This window comes from Falco cherrug, chromosome 1, assembly GCF_023634085.1.
Source record: "Falco cherrug isolate bFalChe1 chromosome 1, bFalChe1.pri, whole genome shotgun sequence".
NCBI classification, from domain to species: Eukaryota; Metazoa; Chordata; class Aves; order Falconiformes; family Falconidae; genus Falco; species Falco cherrug.
In genome coordinates, this window is record NC_073697.1 from 126,270,845 (window position 1) to 126,295,557 (window position 24,713).

Sequence of the window (24,713 nt, forward strand, 5' to 3'; positions counted from 1 at the left end):
GAGCCATGCCACGGGCCCCACCTGCCTGCTGCGTCCGCCCCTTGATGGGGGTGCTGCGGGGCCCGTCTCCTGCGGCGTTGAAGGCGGCGACGCTGACCCAGTAGGAGGTGTACCCCGTCAGATTCTTCAGCTTCACCCCATTCTCAGGCATGAAAAGTGTCTTCACCCGTGCGCTCTCGTTCTGGCGCTGGGCCTCCCAGAAGTGGATCTGCAGGAGGAGGAGGGAGCACGGAGACATGGGTGATGCATGGATCCAGCACACCTCGCCTTCCCCAGGCCCTTTGCTTTGCTCAAACAGCCCGTGCAGCTCTGCCTGGGCTCCTAAGCCCCTGTCCCAGCGTGGCTGGGGGCATGTCAGAGGGAAAGGAACTGCCTCTCCTCCAGGATGGCTCCAGACTGTGCTGGTCATCAGACATGACCCCCGCTCGCAGTAGGCTCAGGGCTCAGCATCGCTGCACTGCAGAGCAAGCACGCTCAGATGACCCTTGAGCTGTGCCTAATTCTCAAAGGACAGAGCCAAGCAGGAGGAACCACCACGGATGTGGTCAAGGAGGTGCCTAGAGCATGGGGATGGGCAGCCCGGCAGCACCCTGGATGTACGCCAGCTCCATCCGAGCACCACCTTGGGTGCACCCCAGCTGCACCCTGGCTCCATCCTGGCAGCACCCCAGCTCCATCCCTGCAACACCCTGGCTCGATCCTGGCACCCCAGCTGCACTCTGGCTCCATCCTGGCAGCACCCCAGATGCACCCTGACAGCACCCCGACTCCATCCCAGTTCCATCCTAGCTCCATCCTGGCAGCATCCTGGCTCCATCTCTGCAGCACGTGGCAGCACCCTGGCTCCATCCCTGCTGCCCCCGGCTCCATCCCGGCTCCATCCCGGCTCCATCCCTGCTGCCCCCGGCTCCATCCTGGCTCCATCCCTGCTGCCCCCGGCTCCATCCCGGCTCCATCCTGGCTCCATCCCTGCTGCCCCCGGCTCCATCCCGGCTCCATCCCTGCTGCCCCCGGCTCCATCCCGGCTCCATCCCGGCTCCATCCCTGCTGCCCCCGGCTCCATCCCGGCTCCATCCCTGCTGCCCCCGGCTGCATCCCGGCTCCATCCCTGCTGCCCCCGGCTGCATCCCGGCTCCATCCCTGCTGCCCCCCGCTGCATCCCGGCTCCATCCCGGCTCCATCCCTGCTGCCCCCGGCTGCATCCCGGCTCCATCCCTGCTGCCCCCGGCTCCATCCCGGCTCCATCCCTGCTGCCCCCGGCTCCATCCCGGCTCCATCCCGGCTCCATCCCTGCTGCCCCCGGCTGCATCCCGGCTCCATCCCTGCTGCCCCCGGCTGCATCCCGGCTCCATCCCTGCTGCCCCCGGCTCCATCCCGGCTCCATCCCTGCTGCCCCCGGCTCCATCCCGGCTCCATCCCTGCTGCCCCCGGCTGCATCCCGGCTCCATCCCTGCTGCCCCCGGCTGCATCCCTGCTGCCCCCGGCTGCATCCCGGCTCCATCCCTGCTGCCCCCGGCTCCATCCCGGCTCCATCCCTGCTGCCCCCGGCTGCATCCCGGCTCCATCCCAGGGCCGACGGCGCCACCTGCCGTCCCGCGGCCGCTCGGCACCGGGCTGGGACACCCGGCACGTCCCCAGAATTCCTTCCCCAACGACATGTATAGCATCTCCCAGGGCACCCAGCACCCCAAAGCGACACCCTACACCTCCGCAGGGCACCCAGCATCTCTCCAGATCCGACACCACACACAGCGTGTCCCAGGGGACACAGCAACCTCCAATGACACTCAGCACCTCCCCAGGGCACCATGTGCCCCCCCAGGAACCCAGCACCTTCCCAGCACACCCAGTGTCCCTCAGCCCCGGCTCCCTGCCAGCTCCCAGGTGACAGGGTGCGGGTACCTTGTAGCCCTGTATGTCCCCGTTCTGGCTCTCGGTGGGTGGCGGTTCCCAGGTGACATCCAGCTGGGTGGCTGTGGCTGCCTGTACCGCCACGTTCTGTGGCGCACCAGTTGGCACTGTGCCAAAGGAGGGGACAAGTGTCACAGCCCAGCTGAGACCAGGGAGGGGAAAGCCCCCCCCCCCCTCCCTTGATGCATTGGATGCACTGCCTCGCCTTGGCACGAGCTGGGGGTACCAGGGCAGCAGAGCCCCCTCCCCACAGCTCCCAGCTGCCGGCAGCCCCTCGCAAGGCAAGGCCATGCCAGAAGACTCACCCGCTTCACCCACAAAGACCTCCTGAGGGGGGCTGGGGGGGCCCTCGCCCACAGCGTTGTACACGCTCATGCGGATCTCGTAGCGTCGGTGCTTGCTCAGGTCTGCGGGGGAAGGGGGAGAAGGGGTGAGCGGGCCCCTCCCTGCAGGCAGAGGGGTGGGGGTCCTGGCAGAGCCCCCTTTGCTGGGGAGGATGGGGGTGTCCCCAAGGAGCAACAGGAGCAGGTGGGCAGAGGTGTCCCGGGGCATTCAGCTCAGCCCGGTTCACCCCACAGCACAGGCAGGCGGAGGGAAGGACGCACAGGGGGTGGCAGCGAGGACACGGGTGGGGGAGCGGTGACTTACTGTCCAGCTCGTACTGGGTGAGGGAGACCTCGCTGAGGTTGTGCACGGCGTAGATGGCTGGGCGGCATGGGGCAGGGAGAGCAGGCAGCTGGTTAGTCCCGCATGCAGCATGGCACCGGTGGGGTCCCGCCACCAGGTACCCACCCCAGCATGCCTGCCCACCCCAGTGTGGGCCAGGGGTCCCCTGCAAGGAGCCTGTCACCCCCAGAGGCCAACGGGGCTGTCACAGCACTGAGGAGCCTTTCCATCCTCCAGCTCCATCCCCTGAATGGCACAATCTGGGTCTGGGCATGCGGGTTTCCTCAAGGGTCCAACCACAGCTGAGAGCAGTGGACATGGCAAGGTCCTGTCTTGGGGTCTGCACTTGTCACGCATGTCCCTGCTGCCCCCAGAGTGATGTGACCCTGTTCCCTTTGGGGCCTGAGGACAGCAGTGCACCTGGACACACACAGCGGGATGTCACGCAGACACCCATGTTAGGTGCAGACACGTGGACACCCGCGCTACAGGGACACAGGGGCTGAGCACAGGGGGACATCACAGACGAGCATGCTAGGGACCACAGACCTGGTGGCACGAGGGGGCTGGTGGCAGCTCCATGGAGCACAGCCTGACCAGCTCCAGGCTGGTACCCAGGAGAGGACATGGAGCACAGGATGCTGCTGTGCCCCATCTTCCACCCACCACCACTGCGTCACCTGCCCAGCCACATGTCCCCAGGCGTGGCAGGGCCACAAGCACTCACGGGTGAGCTCGGCCCACGTGGTGCCAGGGCTGCCGATGCTGCGCAGGGTGAAGCCGCGCAGGCTGTCGTACACCAGCTCACGATAGCGGAGACGGAAACCCAGCAGGATCCCATTGATCTTGTCCTCGGCCGGGGGCTGCGTGGGGAGGACAGTGAGGGGCTGCTCTGACCCAGGCTCCCTGACACCCCGAGATGGCTGTCCCTGGCACACCTTGGTGCCACCACGCAAGGCAGAGGGGACAGTTACCTGCCAGCGGATGAGCACTGATGTGGTGGTGTGTGGGGTGACGGAGAGGATGGTGGGGGCTTCCTCGGGGGCTGTGGGGGAGAAGCAGGTGGTGAGGCTCCAGAGATGCCCTGGGCACTGGAGGATGCCCAGGCCATGGGAGACACCCTCTGTCCCTGGTGCAGCCTGCGCTGACCCGCCTGCAGGGTGGTGAGCGACTCCGACTCCTCACTGTACTCGCTGTCCCCGATGTCATTCGTCGCCTTCACGCGGAACTTGTAGGAGGTGAAGGGCTTCAGCCTGCACGGGAGCAGAGCAGCATGGGGACAGTGAAGCCCCAGGTGAGCGCATGAGCCACCCTCCCTCCCACAGGGCACGCTGGCCAGTCTTCCCAACGCTGGTGCAAGCACTCCTCATCGGATGGGGAAACTGAGGCACGGGGCAACTGCCCAAAAGCAGAGCCCATCACCTCCCTGGCCCCCCATCACCCCACAGCATGGCTCGGGGCCGGCCCGTGCCTCACCGGTCCACGACGAAGGCGGTGGTGTTGCGGCTGACAGAGGCGGAGTGTAGTGCCCACTTGCCGTCGGGCAGCTCGCGGGTCTGCACAGTGTAGTAGCGGACGGGGGAGAGCCCGTCGCTGCCCGGCTCCCAGGAGAGCAGCACGCTGCGGGCTCGTACCTCCTCCTGCTGCGCCAGCGGCTTCCCGGGGGGCTGCGGGCGGTCTGGGAGAGGCGAGGGGCTGGGAGCGCTGCAGGCACGCCACGGGCATGCACAGCCCCCTGCCACGGGCTGGACCCCCCACCCCATTACCTCTCTTCTCTGTAGTCACCACGAGGGCTTCGGCCGCCTCGCCCCAGCCCTTGCGGGTCTGTGCCGCGATGCGGAAGAGGTAGGTGGCCTCGGGCTGGAGGCCGGTGGCTGTGTACTGCCGGGCGCTGGGCTCCAGCACCTCCACAGCGGCTGCATTGACCGTGGTGGTGTTGAGGCGGTGGGTGACCTGGTACGCTGCGGGGAAGGGAGTGGCACGGTGGGGCTGGCAGAGGGGACACCGTCTTGGGCTCCCCCTATGCATGCCTTCCTCCTCCATCCCTGCCCACGCACGGGGCCAGCAACAAGGGGGTTTTGGCTCCCTGCACTGGGAGCTCACACACAGCCAGGGACCCAACGCAGCCTGCTGAGTGGGGAGACCCCAGCCCTGGGGGCAACGGGCACCACAATGCTCAGGGGATCTCAGGGAGCTGGTATCTGCCTCCCTGTGTGGGTCCGTGGTCCCATGGGACCTCTGCACCCCTCTGCAGAGCATCCTGGCATGGCACAATCAGGATGGCTCCCCACATACCCAGGATGATGCCATTGGGTGCTGCGGGCGGCTGCCAGATGAGCCGCACCAAGGTGGTCCTCACTTCGGGGAAGAGGATCCCCACGGGGGGGCCGGGCACTGGAGGGAGGAGAGATGGGTTCACCAGGGAGTGCACAAGTGCACGCAAAGCACCAGTTCCCATCCCACAGGAATGGGAGCCCTGGGTGTCCTGGTCAGGGGGGAGAGGGATTGCCCCAGTGACCTGGGATGGGATGGGATGGGATGGCCTTAGGCACCCAGGGGACCTCCAGCCCACTCAGGTCTCTCTGCCCATCCAGGAGCTGTTACCCACCGTCATCCAGTGTCCGCTCGAGTATGGGAGGCCGGCTGGGCACGCCGTCACCGATCCTGGTGAAGGCCAGCACACGGATCTCGTACAGCGTGTATTTACCCAGCCCGGTCATCTGGGCACTGCGGGAGGCATTGCCCTCCGCCAGCCAGAACCGGGCACGCACATCCGAGTCCTTCTCCTTGTACATCACCTGCAAGAGACCCCGTGTGACATGGCCGGGCAGGGCCACAGCCCCAGGACGGAGCACTGTGGCAAAGGCCAGCACCAGATGGGCACCATCTCTTGGATGTGGCACAACAAGGGACCTGGCAGCCTGCAGGGCGATTCCTCCCCGGGAAAGCCATGCTTCCCAGGTTTGCACGATGCTGCCATGATGCAGGGCTGCTGGCAGGCAGAGCCACAGCACCAGGGCTGTGGTAGGAGCTCACCTTGTAGCCCAGGATGAGGCCATTGCAGTCTGCCTCAGGGATGTCGCTCCATCGGACCAGCATGCTGCTGGAGGAGGTGGCCAGTGCTGACACGTTGCTGGGGCCAGAGGAGGGCACTGGAGGGGGCGGTGAGGGGAGGAGTGTCAGTGGCCAGATCCAGCGGGGGTGGGTGCTCGGCACTGCAGGGTGGGCAGCGGTACCTGACTCGCGGGTGCGTCCCACCACCGAGTGGCTCCAGGGCCCCGAGCCGATGGCATTGAAGGCTTGGACCTGCACCCGGTACTCAGTCCACTCCTCCAGGTCCTCGATGGTGTACTCCCGCTCCACACGGTCATGGATGACGTGCACCGCTGCCTGCCCTCGCCCGTCTGAGCGCACGTAGCGGATCCTGTAGCCCACTGAGTCGGGGTTCCCGTTGTACTCCTGCTCCAGGAGGGGCTGGCCCCAGCCCACAGAAACAGACACCATCACTTCTGATGTCCTGCAGCCACCCAGCTCCATCCCCCTTCAGGTCATCACCCCTCCACCGGCCCTGCACCCAGAGACACAGACACCCCCGCATCATGGTGTCCCCCCCCTCACCATCCAGCGCAGCCACAGGCTGGTCTCGCTGGCTGTCCTCAGGGTGACGTTAGCAGGTGCCATGTCCGGGGGGGCCTGCAGGGTCTGGATCCTCCGGGAGGGCAGACTAGGGGGGCTGGTGCCCACGATGTTCACCTGCCGCATGCGGAAACTGAGAGAGGAAATTGGGGAGTCACCATGGGGGGTGAGAGGGCTCCAGTCCCCCGGGGAGGATGGCACAGCACCGTCCCGGCCACTCGCCTGTAGTAGGTGAAGGGCTTCAGGTTGGGCACCTCCATGGAGCGGGCATCGGGCTCGTTAGCCAGCTGGTGGATGAGCCCCCACTCTTCGGCCTCGCCGCTCTGGCCCACCTGTGGGACGGGAGTGGGGTGAGCTGCTCCCCTGGCACCCCCTCACCACCCCCTGGAGCCACCCCATACCTGTGCCTCCACCTGCCAGCGGGAGATGGAGGTTTTGCCATCGTAGCCCGGGCGAAACTGGAGGGTGACAGAGCGGGGTCCAATGTTGGAGATGCCCAGGTTGGTGGGGGCACCGGGGAGCTCTGCAGGGAGAGAGGAGGATGGGAGGCACCGGCCGCTCACCCCCAGCACCACCGGCAGCCTGGCAGCATCCCTGTGCTGCCGCGCTCACCTGGTGGCACCCCCGAGGAGATGGTGGAGGAGGAGACCTGGCCCTGGCCCTTGGAGGTCATGGCAGCCACCTCGATGGTGTAGGTGGTGAGGGCGGTGAGGCCGGTGACGCGGTACTCCAGGGTGACATTGGGCAGGTAATGGGTGACCCGTGTGTTGGTGCGGTTGTACTCCTCCCAGGAGATCCGGTAGCCTGAAAGCACTCCACGTTGTCAGCCCCCCTCATCCCCCACCCTGGGGAGCTGAGTGGGGCTGGGGGAGATGCTGCAGGGCAGGAAGGGGGCTGATGTGGGAGCTGGGTACCCACCAGTCCTCCCTTACCTGTCAGGATGCCGTTCTTCTCCAGTGGTTCCTGCCAGCTGACCTTCAGGGACGTGTCCAGGATGTCACTGAAGCTGAGATGTCCCACGGGACCAGGCACTGCCCAAAGACACCCAGGGGCTCAGCACGCAGCCACGCGCCCAAGGGCAGGAGCCCTCGACACCCACGGGACCCCTGCAAGGAGCGAGCGTGGAGGGGGCTCCCCAGGGACTGGCAGCACCACCATTCCACATCCCCACCGGCAGCACCAGTGGGACCCAAGTCCCCCATCTCGGGGCTGCTCCCACCCTCCCCAGGAGCCGCACATGGGCAGGGGGCATCCCGCGGGAACGCAGAGCCTCCCCGTACCATCCTCGTGGGTGCGCACCAGCTGGGGGGGGCTGCGCGGGCCGTCCCCCGGTGTGGTGAAGCACAGCACCGAGGTGAAGTACTCGGTGAATTTCCGCAGCCCCGCCACGTAGCCCACGTGGATGCTGTCCTGGAAGTTGGGCCGCACTGTCACCACCGCCGCCTCCTCCTCGTGCTCCGGCTCCCAGGCGATGAGCTGCGGGAAGAAGGAGCTGGGACAAGGATGCTGGTACCAGCGTCCCCACCACCCGCATCAGTACTACAAACACCATCCTCCAGGCACCTCCAGCCTCCTCTTATTTATTCAGAGTTGATTAAATATCAATTAACAGTGCAGGGAACACTTGATGCCTTTAACCATGCATGTTTACCCGTAAGAGCCGATACGGAGTGTGCGCTTTGTGATTAACTCCCATTGATAACGACGCGTAATCGCCCACTCACCCACATTTAGGAGGGATGTTTGGGCATTTAATTGGTATTGTGCAAGATAGCCTATAGCAACTTAATTAAATACTAATTAGGCCCTAAAAATACTAATCAAAAATACTAAGTGGCATTTAATAAGAATGTTAAATATCCTACTTGCTCTGGTTATCTCATTCAGCGGCAATTAAATTCCTGAACTTCTTTTGAGTGGATTAAGAAACAAGTTTAATGTTTTAATTCAATTTCATTAATGTAAATTCTAATTAATTGCAATTTGGAATTAATTACAGAGCATGGAAGACTCCAAACCCATGCAAGTGTTAAATCTCAGTAAATATTATTTTAACAGTCAGGCTGGGAGGAGGAGTCAAGCCAATTTGTGGAGGCTGGCCGACGAGTTTCCCCAGCCCTGGCTGCCCTGTTTTTGGGGAGACCCATGGCAATCACCCCTTACCTTGTACCCCTGGTTGATGCCGTTGATGAACTGGGGGCTGGGGGGGTTCCAGGTGAAGCGGATGGTGGTGGAGTTGGTGGCCTCAGTCTGCACGTTCCCCGGAGGCACCGTGGGGACTGCCGGGATGAAGGGATGGCTTGCAGCAACTCCAGCTCCATAGGGTCGCCTTCATCAGCTAGGTACCAGCACCCCAGGAGCATAGGCACCCACAGCGGGGAGCACCCCAGGCACCCAGGATGGTGCCCCAAGATGCCCCTGGCTCTGCAGCCCCTGATCACCCCTCCCCAGCAGGTCCCAGTCCTCCTAGGATCCTCACACCCATCCTCCTGCCACCCATCCCCATCATCCCCATGGCACAGCCTGTCACCACTGTGGTGAACACCAAGCCCCTGTCCCTGCCTACCTCCCTGCAGAGTCCACTCGGTCACCTTCATGCTATACACCCCCAGGCCAGCGCTGTTGTATGCCGCCACCTCGATCTCATAGTTGGTCCAGATGATGAGGTCCTCCAGGAGTAGGTTGTTGACGTCAGCATTGGTGATGTTCTTGAACTGATAGCCCACAGGCAGCCCAGCCAGGCAGTATCTGGGGACCAGCTGCTGTCAGAGCTGCCAGTGTCCCCACCAGTGCCCTGGGATGCTGGGAATGGGATGCCTGTGTTCCCCCACCCGTGCCTACCGGATGATGTAACCCTTGAGGACACCGTTCTGGTGGCTCTCGGGGGGCGGCTGCCACTGGATCATGATGGACTGGTTGGTGCGGCCGCTGGCGATGACATTCTGAGGGGGTGCGGAGGGGGGCTCCTCGGGCAGGGACACCCTGTGAGGGACAAGGCAGGAGTGAGCACCCAGGGCCGCCGGCTCCCCCAGGACCCCTGGCTGCAGCTCACCTCTCCGTGTCCTTGCTGAACTGCCCCCTGCCCACGTCGTTCACGGCGCAGAGGCGGAACTGGTAGGACCGAGCAGGGACCAAGCCCTGCACCGCCACCGTTGTTGACTCGGGGTCCACACTGGCCAGCAGCACAGTCCAGGGCGCATCTGCATGGGGAGAGGGGGGAAGTGGGGTGGAAGAGCTGACCTGCAGGGTGCTGGGGTCCCCTGTCCAGCTAATGAGCCCCGGTGTCCCCAAACTCCCCGCAGCATCCCCTTGTGCACTGCCCTGGGGTGATGCTGGAGACTGGACTTTGCCCAGTGCCAGCCTCGCCAGGACCAGCGGGGCCGGGGAGGTGGGAGCAGCCTCTTACTGTTCTCGGAGACCTCCACAATGTAGCGGAGCAGGGGGCTGTTGCCGTCGAAGGGCTTGGCCCAGGTAAGGTTGATGGCCCGTTTCTCCAGGGGGCTGAGGGTGGCCACGGGGCTCTCAGGGGCGTGGGGGAGCTGCCTGGACACGGGGGTTAGGGAGGGGGCAGTTAGGGAGGGAGCACAGCCCCGGCATGGGGTGCCGGCAGGGATGAAGGGGTGTCTCACCGGACACGGAGGTGGGCACTGCGTGAATCGTTGCCCCCGGCTGAGACCACCTTGCAGGTGTAGGTGCCGATGTCACCCGACCAGGTCTGGGAGATGTGGAGGCTGCCCATCTTGTCCAGGCGCACCCTTGGGCCGCTCTCCGGGCTCAGCGGTGCCCCATCCTTCTCCCAGATGTACCTGTGCAGGGGGGCACAGACCTGAGCCCTGAAGCACCCTGAAGCTCCCCACAAGAAGAGGGGACCGGGGTCCCACCAGCGCGCCGGGCTCCCCGCGCACGGGGCACCAGGTGGCACTGCAGGACCACCAGCACAGGGCTGGGGATGGAGCCACCCCCCTGCCCGCTCCTCCCCAGGCAGGCAGGCAGGCAGCGGTGACAGCAGGCAAGCAGCCTGGGGGTGCCTGCACCCCGCGAGCCTCCCAGCCCCGTAGCACGCACCTGACATCCACACTGGGGTCGTGGGTGACCCCACAGCTCATGACAGCCTTGGTCCCTTTGATGACACTCTGGTCCTGCGGCGGGTCGGTGATACGTGTCCTTGCTGCAGGGGGGCAGAATGAGCCACCAGCACTGCCCGGAGGGCTGTGGGGGTGGCATCGGCAAGGCCAGCCCCAGTTCGCACCCACACAAACCAACCAGCCACACGCCAAAGCCCATTTGGCACCCCCAGAGAGCTCCATCGCACACCACGCATGGTGGGAGGCAGCACCCAGCCACCCACGGAGCTGGGCAGGGTCCACCCTGCACCATGCGCCCGGCAAGGTGGCAGACAGAGCCCAGCTGCCACAGAGCTGGGTGACACTGGCATTCTGGCAGGTGCCTTACCCCAGACAACCAGGTCGGCAGATGCTTCATCCACGCCACGGGAGTTGGTGGCCAGGCACGTGTAGGTGCCGGCGTCAGCGAGGTGCGCAGGGCTGATGAGCAGGCTGCCCGACTCCAGCAAGGTGAAACGCGGCAGCTGCACCGAGCCGCTGGCCAGGATCCGCTCCCCTGGGTGACACGGGGAACCACATCAGCTCCCACCACCCCAGCCATCGGCCATCGGCCAAGACTGGTGGCCATGAGCCTGGTGGGCCATGGAGCTCAAAGAGCCACAAGCCCTGGGGCCGTGTGGGCAGGCAGGGATGGGCAGGGCAGGGACAATGCTTGGAGGGCAGGCTTGCCCACCCCCCAGTGCCCCCAGTCCCTTTATACCTTTCTGCCACGTGATGGCCGGGCGTGGAGCCCCCGAGGTCTCGCAGTTGAGGATTACAGACATGCCATCAATCACCGTGCTGTCCTGAGGACCCCTGGTGATGTTGGGTGCGATGCCTGTGGGGCAGAGAGATGCACAGCCTCCCCTGAAGCCCTTCCCAGTGCCCAGCCCGGAACTGACCCATTCCCAGGGCATGGGGGGGGGTCCCATGCCCACAGGAGGGTTTCCTGGGGTCCCCAAGCCCCCTGTGGAGCCCAGCCAGGGGGTCCCAGGCACATCCCGGGCTCCAGGGCGGGCGGGGGCTGGCACCTACTGGTCACGGCCAGGTACGTGGTGGTCTGCACCTCGCCAGCCGCATTGCGGGCGAAGCACTGGAACATGCCGGTGTCGTCGGGGACCAGCCCACTGATCTGCAGGCTGCCATCTGCCAGGAGCTGGAAGCGGGACAGCTTCTCCAGGTGGATGAGGGCAGCATCCTTGTACCAGGCCATCTCGGGGGGGGGCACGCCTGCAAAGCCCAGGGCCATGTCAGGCATAGGGCTGTGGCAGCACAGGGAGGGCAGCTGGGGAGCAGCTCACCTTTGGCTTGGCAGGGGATGGCCACCACCCTCTCCATCTCGGCTGTGATGTGCCTCTCCGGCTCCTTGATGAACTGTGGTGGCTCTGCAAAGGGAAGCACAGCAATGGGCAGGGGCTTGCGTTGGAGCCGTGGTCCTCTGGCCCCACTGTCCAAACACCCCCAGTGACGCCTGCCTGTCATTTCCCACCTCAGCCCCAGGGCTGAGGCTGCCCCAGCTCACTGCACACATGGTTTGGGCTGCCTGCAGCCAGGTCCTCACCCAGGACAGAGAGGTAGGCGCCCTCAGCCACGGCGGGCACGCTGCTGCTGCGGAGCACAGCCTCGCACTCGTAGTAGCCGCTGTCACTCAGCACGGGGTTGAGGATGGTGAGCCGGCGGCTGTAGTCACTGATGCCGCTGGAGAGGGGCACCCCATCCTTCTTCCAGATGATGTGCAGCTTGATCAGTGGCCTGGGGAGCCCAGGAGCATGTCAAGAGGCAACCCCAGCCCCCATAGAGCCCCCACACCTCCCTCCATCCCGGAGTCGTGGTGGGAAGGGACCTGAGGACATCCAGCCCTAGGGCTGGGTGATGCCAATGGGGAGATCCCCCATCCCCATCCTGCTACTCACCTGGCATTGGCCACGCACTCCATAGTCACCTCTGAGGTCCCGGCCACCACACTGGTGTTCCTGGGTGGGACAATGATGGTAGGTGCGATGGGATCAGCCGGGCCACCCACATCTGGGGGAGGAGGCCAGAGGGACAGACATCAGCACCCCCTGTTCACCCCCGGGTACCCCAGCTCCCAGCGAGGCTGACAGGCACCCAAAGCCTTGTGCCTGCCCTGCCTGACATGGAGGTGACAAAGGTGGCAGGGACCAAAGGTCCATGGATTCTGCTCTCCCATGGGTAGGAAGGGCACGTCCAGCCCATCACCTTGGCATCAGGGTGCCTTCATAGCTCTCCCTAAGTCCCCTCCTCCTGCGGGAGCCCACAGGACCAGCCTGGCCCCCAGCCTGCACGGCAGCACCGGCTGGCCGGGAGGAGGGAGAAGGGGAGTATATAAAGCAAAATGATTGCAACAATAAAAAACCCTCATGTAGGCGCTGTAAAAATGCGATCAGCTTGAAAGCTGCTGATATAGCTGAATCCATAAACATGGGCTCCAGGTTGTTTATTGCGCACCAGGACGCTGAGGTACAGAAAAACAGATTAATGGGGCAGGAGGGGAAGGGGGACAGGCAGAGCCCTCTGCAGAAAGGGATAAACCCCTCCACGGAGCAGCGGGAGGGGAGATGGGATAAGAGTACCCACAGGACTGATGCCACTTTGGGGCAGCTTCTCTGAGATGGGCTGTCACCACCTGAACAGGGGCCAGGGGACCCTCGGCCAGGTCCTGCAGGGTCCCAGGGGACTGGAGGGATGGAGGGGCCACAGGGGTGTCCCCCAGGCAGGGGCTGATCTGGAGCAACATGGGCTGGGAGGGGAACGTGGGCAGGAGTGGGGCAGGGTGTCCTGCCGCAAAGCTGCTCCCGGTGGGGCTCCATCGCACCATCCCATCCCGCAGACTGGTCCCGGGGCACGGCCGGATCCAGCCCCGGCAGCAGGGATGGAGCGGGAGGCTCTGCCCGTGATACAATTAGCGCCTGCAACACAGCCCGAAGTGCCTAAATAAATTTTGAGGCGGCTGAACTGTTAAGTCAGCAGAAGCCGGAGCCTCTGAAGAGATTTACTGCAAATTAAACTTGGGGGTGAGCCAGGCAGCGCAGGGGGAGTGGGACCAGGGGGCAGTGCCCCCCGCACTCACTGGCCACGGTCAGCGTGATGGGCTGGCTCGTCTTGTTGTCCCCGTTCTTGTCATTCACCGCCTGCACGTAGTAACGCCCTGCGTCCGGGGCCACCGTGGAGAGGATAACGAGGGTGTTCTCCAGCGTGATGGCTCTGTGGGGACGAGTGGGTGGCATGAGATGGGGATGCAAACCCAATGGGGACACTGATGCAGTGAGTTGGAACCCTTGCTCCCCCACTCAGCACCCACACCAGCCTTGGGGCACCCACATGGGACAGGCAGGACCCCCAGCCTTCCTCCTGCCTGCCCCAGGAACCGGCCACCAGCCCCACCCGGGGCTCTGCACAGCCACTGGCCCGAGACGGTGCTGGGACCGAGCCCCACACCCCACCCCGTGCCAAGCAGCACACATCGGACACTGCAGATTAATAGGACTTTTTTTTTTTATTATTATGATTATTTTTTATGGAACGATCTAATCTGCTGGAAACATAAAATGGTTTGGGGAACATATTTTTTACCATTAAATATGAGATAAAGGAGTTTTATCTCCTCAATCCTGCTTTGCAAATGGAAAGGAGACCAGTTCAATTCCTGCATAATGCGGGTTACAAATTCAATTCCCCTACACTGTGTCTGCCAGCACCAGGCTCACTGCTCTGGCAGCACCGGGGTCTGCCATGGCCCCACTGGGACCCCTCGCACACATGCGTGTGCCATGCCCACCCCCATCTCACCAGCTGCTGGCCCAGCACATGCTGCACCCCTTTCACTCACTTTCCTCCCTCTTATTTTCATTTTTTTAAAAATTCATTCCCCCAGTGACAGAGCCATTAGTTGCCAATTCTCTCTCCGGGTTTTAGCATGATGTGCTCAAGACATCTGTTAAACATCCTTATTGCAAGGACAACGGCAGTGAAGGGAAACGCAGCCCGCCCCCCGGACGCTGGGGGGATGCCGGGGGGATGCCAGGGGGATGCTGGGGGTACTCACATGCGGCTGCTGGGGGAGATCTTCCGGCCCTCACGAAACCAGGTGACCTGCGGCTGGGGGAAGCTGGCGATGCGGGGCGCACGGATGACAGCCGCCTCCCCATGGGACACGCTCTGCTGTGTCTCGCTGTCCTCGAAGCTCCCCATGTCTGCAAAATGTGCAGGAGAACCATGTCAGAGGCTGGGGAGGGGCCAGCAGCACACCTGGGGACCCAGCAGCATCCAGCCCCGGGTCTGGCTGGGGAGCAGGTTGGAGGCCATGGGGATGGGCTCCCCCAGGGGATGCAGAGGGGCTGCCCTGGAGTCTGCTCTCTGCTCCCCTCCTCAGCTGGGGTGGCTTGGCTGGCACAGGGCATGGGATGGTGGTGGGGCAGCTCAGCCCCATCCAGAGCAGCACTGCATGCCCGGGGCTGTGCTCCCACCAGGATCCACCCCTGCAGTACCCAGAGCTGCACAGGCCCATCACCCGCATGCCAGCCTGGGGAACCCTGCCCCTGTGTCCCCCACCAAAGATGGGGTGCAGACACAGTGAGGCGGGCTCAGTCCCAGAGCTCCCCAGCACCTCTCCCTGCCCCAACAGAGTGCCCAGTGCCGGGAGCATCCCAGCATGATCTTGCTCTGTGGGCCAGGATGGGGCATCCGCTGCCTCTGTCCTGCCCAGCTGCTTGCAGGCTGGAAGTGCACAGCAGTTGAGGAAAGCAGAGTGAAGCAGGGTGCATGGAGAAGGGGGGGCAAGGGATTTTTATTGACTTCCCTTAATTGCTGTAATTAAAAACATGTAAAGAATCTTTTTTTAACGACTTTGCCATTATCATTAGTTGTTAGCACAGCTGCCTTATTAATTTCTCATTAGCTCCCTGATTTGTCATTGCTTTTTAGGAAGGCTTTTAAGGGGATGGGATTGGGGACATCCTGGAGAGAAGGGGTGATGGAGAGGGGCAGGTCCCCTGAGGCACAGAGCCAGCGTCCTGAGCCTCAGCACCCTCCTGTCCTGCTTAACCCCCCCCGTGGTGCCTCTGCATCACCCCCCAGCGCAGACCCCGAGGTCTGGCCCATCCCGCTTGGACCTGCTCATTCCCAGGATCCATGCCCAGCCATGGCAGCAGCACCCAGGACCGAGCTGCCCCCCCAGCTGCCCCTTCCCCTGCGCTGATGGATGCAGCCACCCGGCCCCATGTGCTCCTGGTTGCTTTCAGAAACAATTATCAATGGTGTTTGCTTTCAGCGCTCCATGCAGGAGAAGCGGGGCTGCTTTCATGCTGCAAAGTGTTTCAGCGTCCCTAAAGCCAGAGCCACCCACCCAGATAGGTGCTGTGGGTTTCCCAGCCCTGGTGCTCTCTGCCTGCACCCTGGGGTACCCCCCTGCACCCCAACCACCACAGCCTGACCGGGCAGCAGAGGCAGCAACAGCCCTGTCCCTGCCAGAATCGCCCTAGGTGTGCTCCGGACACGTGTGTGCTGGCCATGGGCTGCACCAGTGCCAAAGCTGTCCCCAGTGCTGGGGAGCTGGGCGTCCCCAGCCGGTCCCCCGCTGAGCGGGGCTGTCACTTACAGGCCACCTGCACCTCGGTCTGGCGCTGCAGCAGGGCTCCCATCCGGTTGCGGACAATGCAGCGATAGAAGCCGGCATGTGTGCGGTCCAGCGACGTGATCATGTACCTGCAGGAGAGAGGATCCACCTCAGTGGTGGTGGGGACATCCAAGTCACCATCACCACCCCCGGAGAGGCTGGAGGTCCTACGTAACCCCCCACTTACTGCTGGGCAGCAACTCCTGCACCAGGTGCTGGGTCCTTCCCCAAAAGCGGCTGCTAGAGGTGTGTGTCCGTGCATGTATGTGCATGTCTGTGCAGGCATGTTTGTGTGCACACACACACACGTGTGCGCGCTGGGGAGACAACAGTGTCCCTCACTGCTGCATAGGGACTCATGGCCACGCACACAGAAGGTGCTTTCGCTTCACCACGCACATGGCATGAGCCAGTGCTGTCACCCACCCGGTGCTGGGTGTGTGTGTGTGTTGATGGTGACTCAGTGACGTGAGCAGGAGGCACTAGGCAAGTGGCTTCAAGCTGTCAAAGGTGGAGGCAGCTGCTGGGGACCTGGTACCCACTGTCCTGACCCCTGTGCCAAGCCCCACACCGAGCCCCAGTGGTGTGCGGCGGAGGGACACAGGGGTCTGCTGGTGTCACACAGCCTTGGACCCACGTGCAGCTGATCCCAGCACCGCTCCGATTAGTCAGACAGAACTGCCTTATCATCCCCAGCGCCTGCTCTTATCAGCTGCCACCACCAGCAGCTGATAAGCAGATAAAGGAAATAACCATGTCTCAAATCGCCCACAGCTCCCAAGCATTGTCCCCATCCCCAAGCCAGACCGCACTGCCACCAGACCTCCCCGAGCAGTCCCCCCCCAACAAGGGATGCAAGCAATCCTGCTCCATCACCCCCCAAAATAGGCTGGATGCCCCTGGCCTCAGCCTTGCAGATGGGCAAAGCTCTGGGGAGATGGGCAGGTGCTGCATCATCGCCTCCCCTGATGGGGAGCACTCTGAGATAAAGCAGAAAGGGAATAAATAAGCTCAACCCCCCCTTGCCCAAAATCTAATCTTGCATTAGAACATGCTGCGGGCTATTTCATCACAGCTTTATTTGTTCTTTTGATAACCAAGCGTAAATTAAACTTTCGTAAGACAGAAGGAACATGTCCCCTTTGCCAGGAAGTGCAGCAGGCCCCTGTGCCCACCTCCCCACCATGGGAGATGGGTCTGGGGACATGAGGCTCCTGCTTTGCCTGGTGGCACCACCCAGCCAAGGTAGGCACAGCAGGGCTGGCATCAAACCCACCCGGTGTGCTGGGGGTCACCCACCCCTGCGGGAGAAAGGAGTTCCCCCTTTGGGAACGAGTCCTTGAGTGTCACAACTGATATTTAAAACTGATCCCCAGAGGCTTTAAATAAGATATTTCAATTCCACAGAGCTGTCAGGAACTGATGCAGACACCAGGAATAATGGGCTCACTCTCCTTGTGGTGTCCTCGTTAATAAATTACACGCACACACCGCGACTCCTGAACACACACATGCATGCCAGTGGACAGACAGATGGATGCTTGCGGACGCTCACCCCTGCTCAGCAGCAGAGGGGCACGCGTGGTCCCCACACAGACCCCCCTGTGCATCCCCCTGCCACATCCTCATTGTCACGTCCCCTCCAAACCCTCTTCCTGGGAAGGGGCCAGTGCAAAGCCCCCAGCACAGCCCATGAGCCACCCTGTGGGACCCAAACCACCCCCATCCTTGGGGCTCACATGCACCCATGCCTGGAGCACCCACCGATGCGCAGCCCCCCTGCAGCACCTTGTCCCCAAGCACTGGGAGCCAGGACACCTCTGTGGGCATGGGCAGCACCCCCACCCACCCCCCCCGGTGGGGACACCCCTGCAGATCCGATTAACAGGCCCTGGTCCGCCAGTGGAGCTATTAAGAAGCTGAGCATTTGCACACACCTAAGCGGCTGAAAATAGCCCGGAGAAAGGAAATCAATTACCGGGCGAAGCCTGGCCCGCAGTCATTAACCAAATATGAGTAGAGACTTTGTTCTCCGCTGCTCGGCTTCCACGGAGGCTTTTATCCAAGACTGCTCTGATTTGATTTCCTTCCCCCATCACGCCCAGCTGTAAGGGGACGGTAACCCATCTCACCCTCTCGCAGCGGGGGTGCTGCAGCAGGACGAGGGGTGAAGCATGCTGCCCCAGCACCCCACGCAGCCCCCCCAGTTTGAGCAAGGAGGAGATGCCACAAGCCCCAGCGGGAGCTCCCAGCTCTGCCATGTCGTGCAAACAAGCAGCTCCTCTTCTTGGGGCCGAGCGGGGCTGCTTTGCCCATCCGCCAGCCCGGAGACGTGCTTTGGGCCGCTGAAGCCAGGACAGAGGTCTGGCCCTGCTCCCGGCACAGCCCTTGCTGCTGACTCCACTGTTTGGTTTGTTTGTAAAGACAGAGGTTGACAGGGCAACGTCTGTAGGGAAAAGCACTTCCGAAGCGAGGACTGACCCATGCTTCAAAAAAATGCACTGCTGGAAAACAGCAGCAGTCCCCAGGCTCGGTCAGAAAGTAGCTCTGCCACGCTTGGCCCCAGGGTCAGGGAGGGGACTCCGGAGCCAGAAGCCCCATGCCAGGGGATCGGTGGGCTTGCAGAAGCAGCCGGCCAGCAGAAGGCTTTGGCACCAGATTAATCTGCCAGATGGATGGGCTGCACGTGGGGAACAACAATTTACCCACCCAGCCAGCCAGCCCAGCTCCCACCAGCAGCCTGACCGTGGCAAGGCAGGGCAGGGCAGGGCACAGCCCCGTGACCAGCCATAACCACGCTACACCCAGCAACTCTGGGCAAGGCACCGGCACCACCGATACGCTCGGCACACCAGGCTGCACATGCCACCTTGTTCTGGTAGGGCTGCTCCCGGCACGGCGATGCCCCGCGCCCGGGCACAGCCATGCCCCAGCCTTGGCTGGTGCTTGCAGCTCTATTATTGTAGGGTTGCTGAGAAGCGTGGGGCTGACGCTGCTGAATTATTATTAGATTGAGGGGGTGGAGAGGGGCTGGGAAAAGCATCAGCCAAAGGATTTGATCCATCAAACTGAAAGCCAGAAGAGTGCAGAAATCTGTGTCGTTCTTCCAATGCCGCCCAGTAACAGCAACAGCTGGATCGGATTTTGGATATAAGCACATTGGCACGGTCCCCTTTGATTAATATCCTGTATAACGACTAATTAATTCTAGAGGGGATGTGTATTTGAACAGTTACTATGTGATAATGAAATGTCAAGTGAGCATTAAAACACACTTAGCAAAGGTTTAACGACTCCCAGCATCTGAGCCACGCGCCCCAGCACCTCCACTCGTGCCCAGCTGCAGCGTTGGGCTGCCGCTCAATAAGTTTTTTAATACACCCCACCACTCCCCCCCCGCCCCCAGGTATTTCATCAGCCCCTGTTAACTGTATTATTGGATGTCAATTAGCTCCTCATTGGAAAGGGTTCTATTTTAACACACATGGCCAGAGCCGTCACCCCTCCGCTTGGCAAAGTGTTTCGGTCAGGGGAATCCAGCAGGCGCTGGCGGCACCGTAAATCGCTGCCTCAATTGGCCCTGCCAGAACAATGAGCCATTTAATAATTAATGCCTACCACCGCACCACTGCCCTGCGCCTGGCAATCGCGGTCACTTGCCCACACCAACCCCTCCATGTCCCCCTCAAAGCCAGACGAGGCACAGAGAAGGGCAGGAGCCCTCACAGCGCAAGCATCACAAGCAAAGCCCACCCCGCGCTGCCCATTACCGGCATGGTGCTGCCTCCTGGAGGCTCTGCCCACACGCAGCGATGCAGAACATGAAGCCAGCCAGGCTGGAGCCACAAGCACCAGAAATTCACTCCTGGGCTCCCACTAAGCCTGGATGCAACCCCTCTGGTGCTCATCAGCTCCCATTAATTATATTATTGAATGGCAATTAGCTCCCCAGGGGAGGGGGCTGTGCTTCACACCTGCGCTGGCAAAAAGCTGGTCCCAGCCGGAGCAGGGATGTGCTCCCAGTGAGCAGCGGCACAGGCTGGGTCCCAGCGGGGAGCTAGGGGTGAACTGCCTCATTTGCCCCCAGGTCTGTGTTTTTCAGAGGGTCTTGGCTCTACGTTTTACATAATTTGGGGACACAGTATGGGCATCAAACATCTGGAGTCCTCAAGGGGCCATAAAGGCTTGACAGGGTCCCGTGTGTGCAGCGTGCTGTGTTCCCTGCATCCCTGGGGGACACGCAGCCCAAAGCATCCCCGTAAGGTGGGAGGGCGTTGGAACAGCCCCAGCCCAGGGGTGCACCCGGAGGCTCAGTCCTGCAAACCTTCTTTTGCTGGGGGGAGGCATGGTGAGCACCACTGCAGCAAAGCCAGCCAGTGTCGGAGATGTAATTACACTTTCCCAGGCTGCGAGCTCCCGGCAAAGAGGATCTGGGCTCTTGGGAAGAGGCAGGAGATCCTTTAGTAGCTGCTGGGCTCCCGCACCAGCTGTGGAGGGATGCGGGAAGAGGGCTGATTTAGTATAGAGAAGATGCATCTCTTGGATGAGAGTCTGTCCAGAGGTAATCTATGTGTAAGGTAATTTCTGAAGGCAGCAGGACTCGACGCAGCCCTTAATAGGGCAATCTCATGTGATAAATTACCAGACCCAACTAATCTGCATGTTAAATTTCTTGTATGAGAAATAAATATCCTCAATTCACCAGAGAAGCGCTTTCCTTCCGAGGATTTCATTAAAGACATCAAGCTGCCTGATTTGCATGTTATGATTCCTCGTACGAGAAGAAGTCAGGCTCTGGAGAGCTCGCAGGAGAGCCCAGCACCGGCGAGATTATGCATGGAAAAACAGAGCTGGCTCTGGAGAGCATGATGCCAGCGTGCCGGGGCACAGGAGCGGAGTGCGTGGGCAAGCCCCACCGCCCGCCCTGCTGTCACCTTAACGAAGGTCACAACGGGCATCAGAGGGGATGGGGCTTTGCTGTGGGGTCCCCAGGCACAGGATGCAGCTGGAGGCCCATGGGAGGACATCTCCATGCATCCCACGCCAGCGGCAGGCAACAGAGGCAGCAAGTGGGTGAAGGCAGGCTGGTCCCCAGTCCCCTGCGGTCCCCAAGGATGCTCCCAAGGGGAGATGGCTCCACACACACATAGAGCCACGCTGGTCCTCAGTCCCTCTGCAGTCCCAGATCACACTTGATCCCCAGGGATGTTCCTGAGGGAGGATGGCTCCACATGCACATGGAGCCAAGCTGGTCCCCAGTCCCCCCGCAGTCCCCAAGGATGCTCCCAAGGTGTCGGCTCCACCTGCATGCAGAGGCACTGCCTTGGCCCTCGCCAGCTTGGGGCCAGGGACTTGCCGAGCCCATTTCCCACCTGCCCTTTGCCACATGCCAACAAGTTGCTCCGGTGGCAAGGTGGCAAGCTGGCGGCTGAATCGCTGCGGGAAGGAAAGGGCAGTCGCCATGGAAACATGCTGCCAAACTGAGAGCAGCTCCTTCCCTTAAAACGCTGCGTGAGCTCATCTGACCATCAGATGAGGGTTATCTGGGGTGGTTCGTGGGGAGCGCGGGGCTGAGGGGATGCAAGCCCCAGCCCAGAGCCCCCAGAAAAATGGGTAAAATGCACAAGAATGCCCTGCTGCAGGCAAGGATTTGGGGAGGAGTAGTAAGGACAAAATGCTTGGGTGGCACCCTGTCCTGGCCAGGAACTGCGAGGTGATGCCACCAAGCCTCGCTGGCTCCCTAGGCATGCCCCGCGCCCAACCCCCCCACCCCCGAGCACATGGCCCTGCTGCTAAGCACGGTGCATCCCATCACAGGCCCTGGGGAAGGTCCCTCCTGCCCCCAGAGTGGAGACAAGCCAGAGGGCACATGCCAGCCCCAAGCTGGGGGGTACTGGCTGCATCCCACATCCCTCATCCATGCTGCCGATGCACCCACAGCCATTCCTGGCCCCTACACGGACAGGAGCATCCCTGAACCTCCCCAGCCATTGGTACCAGCCCTCCCCTCTCCAAGGATTACTCTGTTTCTAAACTCGTTAACTTTTAATTACTACCTTCCCACTGCCTGAGCAGGCTGGCTCCGTGCCACCAACATCTCTATTAAAATTCAATTTCTGCCCATCATAACTAATTTTGGTACTTCAGCCTCCTCACCAGCAGCCTTCAATTCCAGGCAAGACATCCAAACCCTCATCTCGACACATTAAATCCCCGTGGAGACCTGGGGACAGGCAGCGCACACCGGGCAGAAGGAGCTGATGCCAGCAGGTTGTGTCCTCACCGCGGAGAGGACGGGTTAAAGCCAGGCAGCGATTTGCATAGCGGCTGTTTGCTTCATTAGCTGCGGCTGGGTTTGTTTGGGTTTTCCCCACGTGTTTGTTTATTTTTTCGCTTCCTTCCTTAATCCTTTCTGGCTGGATGCTGGAGCCAGAGGCGGGGGCTGGGGGCTCCAGGGAAAGGGAGTCACCTTGGCGCAGGGATGCAGAGATGCAGGGCTCCAGAGCTGCTGAGCATCCCAGAGCGGAGACACAAGCGCTGGCCCCTTTCCTACGGAAGGGTAAGCTGAGGCACAGAGCAAACCCAGGAAAGGAAGCCAGGAGTCCCCGTTCTGGGTTTGGATGTGCCCCCCAGGCCCCCCAACCTGTTCCAAGGATGGGGCAGAGCCCAGGGTCAGGGTCCTGACCCCCTTCTCTTGCCTGGGGTGGGTGGCTCTGCCCCAGCCCTGTGCAGCCACCCTGAAGGAGCCCCTGCACGGGCTCTGTGTCCCCCCATGCTGCTGTCCCCACAATCCCATTTAAGGGTTGACATTTTGCATTGTTCCCACTGCAGCCAACATGACTCCTGACAGGCACAAGCTGTGGGAACCGTGGGGCTCAACAGGTCTCTGAGCTTTTGACATGGGGCTAGGGACAAGGGACCTGTCCCACAGGACAGCCAGCACTGGTGCAACCACCCAGCACCAAGCCTGGGGCATCGTGAAGCTGCAGCCACCACGACTTAGTGGCGGACAGCCCACAGGGTCCCCAAGGAAGGCCAATGCTTCGGCACCCAGCATGGCACCGTGCTGGGGCAGGGACCCAGCACCCAGCACAGCACACAGTGGCGGGGAGGGGATGTCACCCAGCCACATTGTCTGTGTTCCTGGCATCCCGGAGCAGCCCCGCGTTGCTACAGCAACACGAAGCCTTTGGATTCAATGCCTTTAAACGGGGAACGGCTTGTCTCGGGCTGAATTATTGATTAAAACAGAGAGGATGACACACGCACACAGAAGAGACGGCGAGAGGTGCCCAGCTTGATTTAAAGGCGAGCTCTGAGCGGGCTGTGATGCGGGGCCAGCCACTCTGCGGCAGGATTAGTGGGTACCTGGGGCTGGATGCCCGAACGCAGGGCGATCTCTCATGCCACCCCTTCTTGCTCCTTCCCCCAGTCAAGCAGTTCTCGGAGAGCTACAAGCTGGCTGTGATCTGTGGCCCAGTGGTAATCCCGCTTGTGCAAACGCCTCCTTCCCAATGTTGACCTGCTTAAATCCACCGTTTGCTCTCCAAACAGAGGCGGCAGCTCCAGGCATGCTACCCGCTGCCTCCGCGCTGCCTGCCTCCCCGGGGTGGCATCCCCTCGCAGGGGCACTGGTGATGCCTGCTGTGCCGCAGCGGCTGCCGGCAGGGACCGGCGTGCCAGGTGGGATTCACCCTGATGCTCGGCGGCGGTGACTCACCGGTACTCCAGGGAGAACTTGGTCAGCTCCCGGCTGTTGTGCAGCCACTTGAACTCGAGGGGCCAGCTGCCCTCTGCCATGCACGTCAGGACCAGGCGGTTCCCCTCCAGATGGACCTGGCTCCGCACTGGTTCCGTCTTAAAGTATGGGGAGACATCGTCTGCAGAGAGAGGAGAGAGAGGGGGTGAGAGACATGCCTGGCCCCACAGCCTGCCAGCCCCACGGCAGCACGACCACTTCATCACAAGCATAACCATAACCCAGCAGCACACAGACACGTGGGCACGTGGGCAGGGGGATGCTGGTGGCCATCTCCCCGTTCCCCTGTCCCAGCCAGGGTCCCCAGACCTCTCCACTGGCCATTTTCCCCCCCCGGAGCCATTTCACAAGCCTGTCGACAACAGCTTAGCCCATCTAGGGTTTATCTAAGCTGCTTGCTTTGCTTTATTTCTGGCTGCCTTTGTAGCATTTCAGAAGCACTGAGCTTTTAACTCTGGGGGTGAAGGGGGCGGAGGGGCTGGGAGCGGAGCGAGACATAAACACTTACTCCTCTCCTGTTTTATTTGCTAAGTAAAACTATAAATCGAAACACACAGCTCCATTTTCTGCTTAACAAATGGAAGCCCTTTTACTTCAAAGACACATTCATATTCCCCAGCAGCTTTCAAGTGCGCTTTCAATCACGGCTTTGGGTTTTTTCTTTGGGGTAGGGCTTTGCTTTCTTGTGTGCGCGAGCTGAATTCCTGCCATGCTCTCCACACCAGCAGCCAGCACCACAGCAGTGCCCCTGCCCGTGGACTCAGCCTGCCCCAGTGCTCCACCACCCTGAAGGGGGGTCACAAGTTTGCGGGGGCTCAGAGGCACCCAAACACTGCCAGACCTGCACCGGGGGTGCCTCCCCTCGCCTCGCTGGCAGGGCCTGGCTCCTGCACACCCTGGGGTGCCCACTTGCTGCACCCACATGGAAATATTCATCTAGTTTACACCTGGCTGCCCCGTCCTGCCTGTCCCCAGGGTGGGCACGGTGATGCTAAATGCCAGG

The 24,713-nt window shown here is 61.8% G+C and overlaps 1 protein-coding gene across 2 annotated transcripts in view; it reads right to left on the reverse strand.

Moving 5' to 3' along the window:
- The window catches only part of SDK2 (sidekick cell adhesion molecule 2), a 51,448-nt gene that overhangs the window by 6,349 nt on the left and 20,386 nt on the right, over positions 1-24,713 (reverse strand). For both annotated transcript variants that reach the window (XM_055700834.1, XM_055700833.1), the window contains exons 2-37: positions 23,672-23,831; positions 15,934-16,040; positions 14,383-14,530; positions 13,408-13,541; positions 12,230-12,341; positions 11,878-12,068; positions 11,618-11,701; positions 11,352-11,546; positions 11,038-11,154; positions 10,666-10,833; positions 10,279-10,381; positions 9,843-10,019; positions 9,620-9,756; positions 9,266-9,413; positions 9,055-9,195; positions 8,780-8,961; positions 8,377-8,492; positions 7,494-7,689; positions 7,146-7,244; positions 6,826-7,017; positions 6,615-6,736; positions 6,436-6,545; positions 6,196-6,346; positions 5,814-6,051; positions 5,614-5,729; positions 5,186-5,375; positions 4,873-4,971; positions 4,344-4,538; positions 4,054-4,255; positions 3,727-3,830; positions 3,552-3,622; positions 3,305-3,440; positions 2,560-2,616; positions 2,217-2,318; positions 1,903-2,018; positions 22-208 (exon numbers count right to left, since the gene is read on the reverse strand). In XM_055700834.1, the coding sequence (XP_055556809.1) occupies positions 22-208; positions 1,903-2,018; positions 2,217-2,318; positions 2,560-2,616; positions 3,305-3,440; positions 3,552-3,622; positions 3,727-3,830; positions 4,054-4,255; positions 4,344-4,538; positions 4,873-4,971; positions 5,186-5,375; positions 5,614-5,729; positions 5,814-6,051; positions 6,196-6,346; positions 6,436-6,545; positions 6,615-6,736; positions 6,826-7,017; positions 7,146-7,244; positions 7,494-7,689; positions 8,377-8,492; positions 8,780-8,961; positions 9,055-9,195; positions 9,266-9,413; positions 9,620-9,756; positions 9,843-10,019; positions 10,279-10,381; positions 10,666-10,833; positions 11,038-11,154; positions 11,352-11,546; positions 11,618-11,701; positions 11,878-12,068; positions 12,230-12,341; positions 13,408-13,541; positions 14,383-14,530; positions 15,934-16,040; positions 23,672-23,831 (5,103 nt within the window). The remainder of the gene's footprint in view (positions 1-21; positions 209-1,902; positions 2,019-2,216; positions 2,319-2,559; positions 2,617-3,304; positions 3,441-3,551; positions 3,623-3,726; positions 3,831-4,053; positions 4,256-4,343; positions 4,539-4,872; positions 4,972-5,185; positions 5,376-5,613; positions 5,730-5,813; positions 6,052-6,195; positions 6,347-6,435; positions 6,546-6,614; positions 6,737-6,825; positions 7,018-7,145; positions 7,245-7,493; positions 7,690-8,376; positions 8,493-8,779; positions 8,962-9,054; positions 9,196-9,265; positions 9,414-9,619; positions 9,757-9,842; positions 10,020-10,278; positions 10,382-10,665; positions 10,834-11,037; positions 11,155-11,351; positions 11,547-11,617; positions 11,702-11,877; positions 12,069-12,229; positions 12,342-13,407; positions 13,542-14,382; positions 14,531-15,933; positions 16,041-23,671; positions 23,832-24,713) is intronic.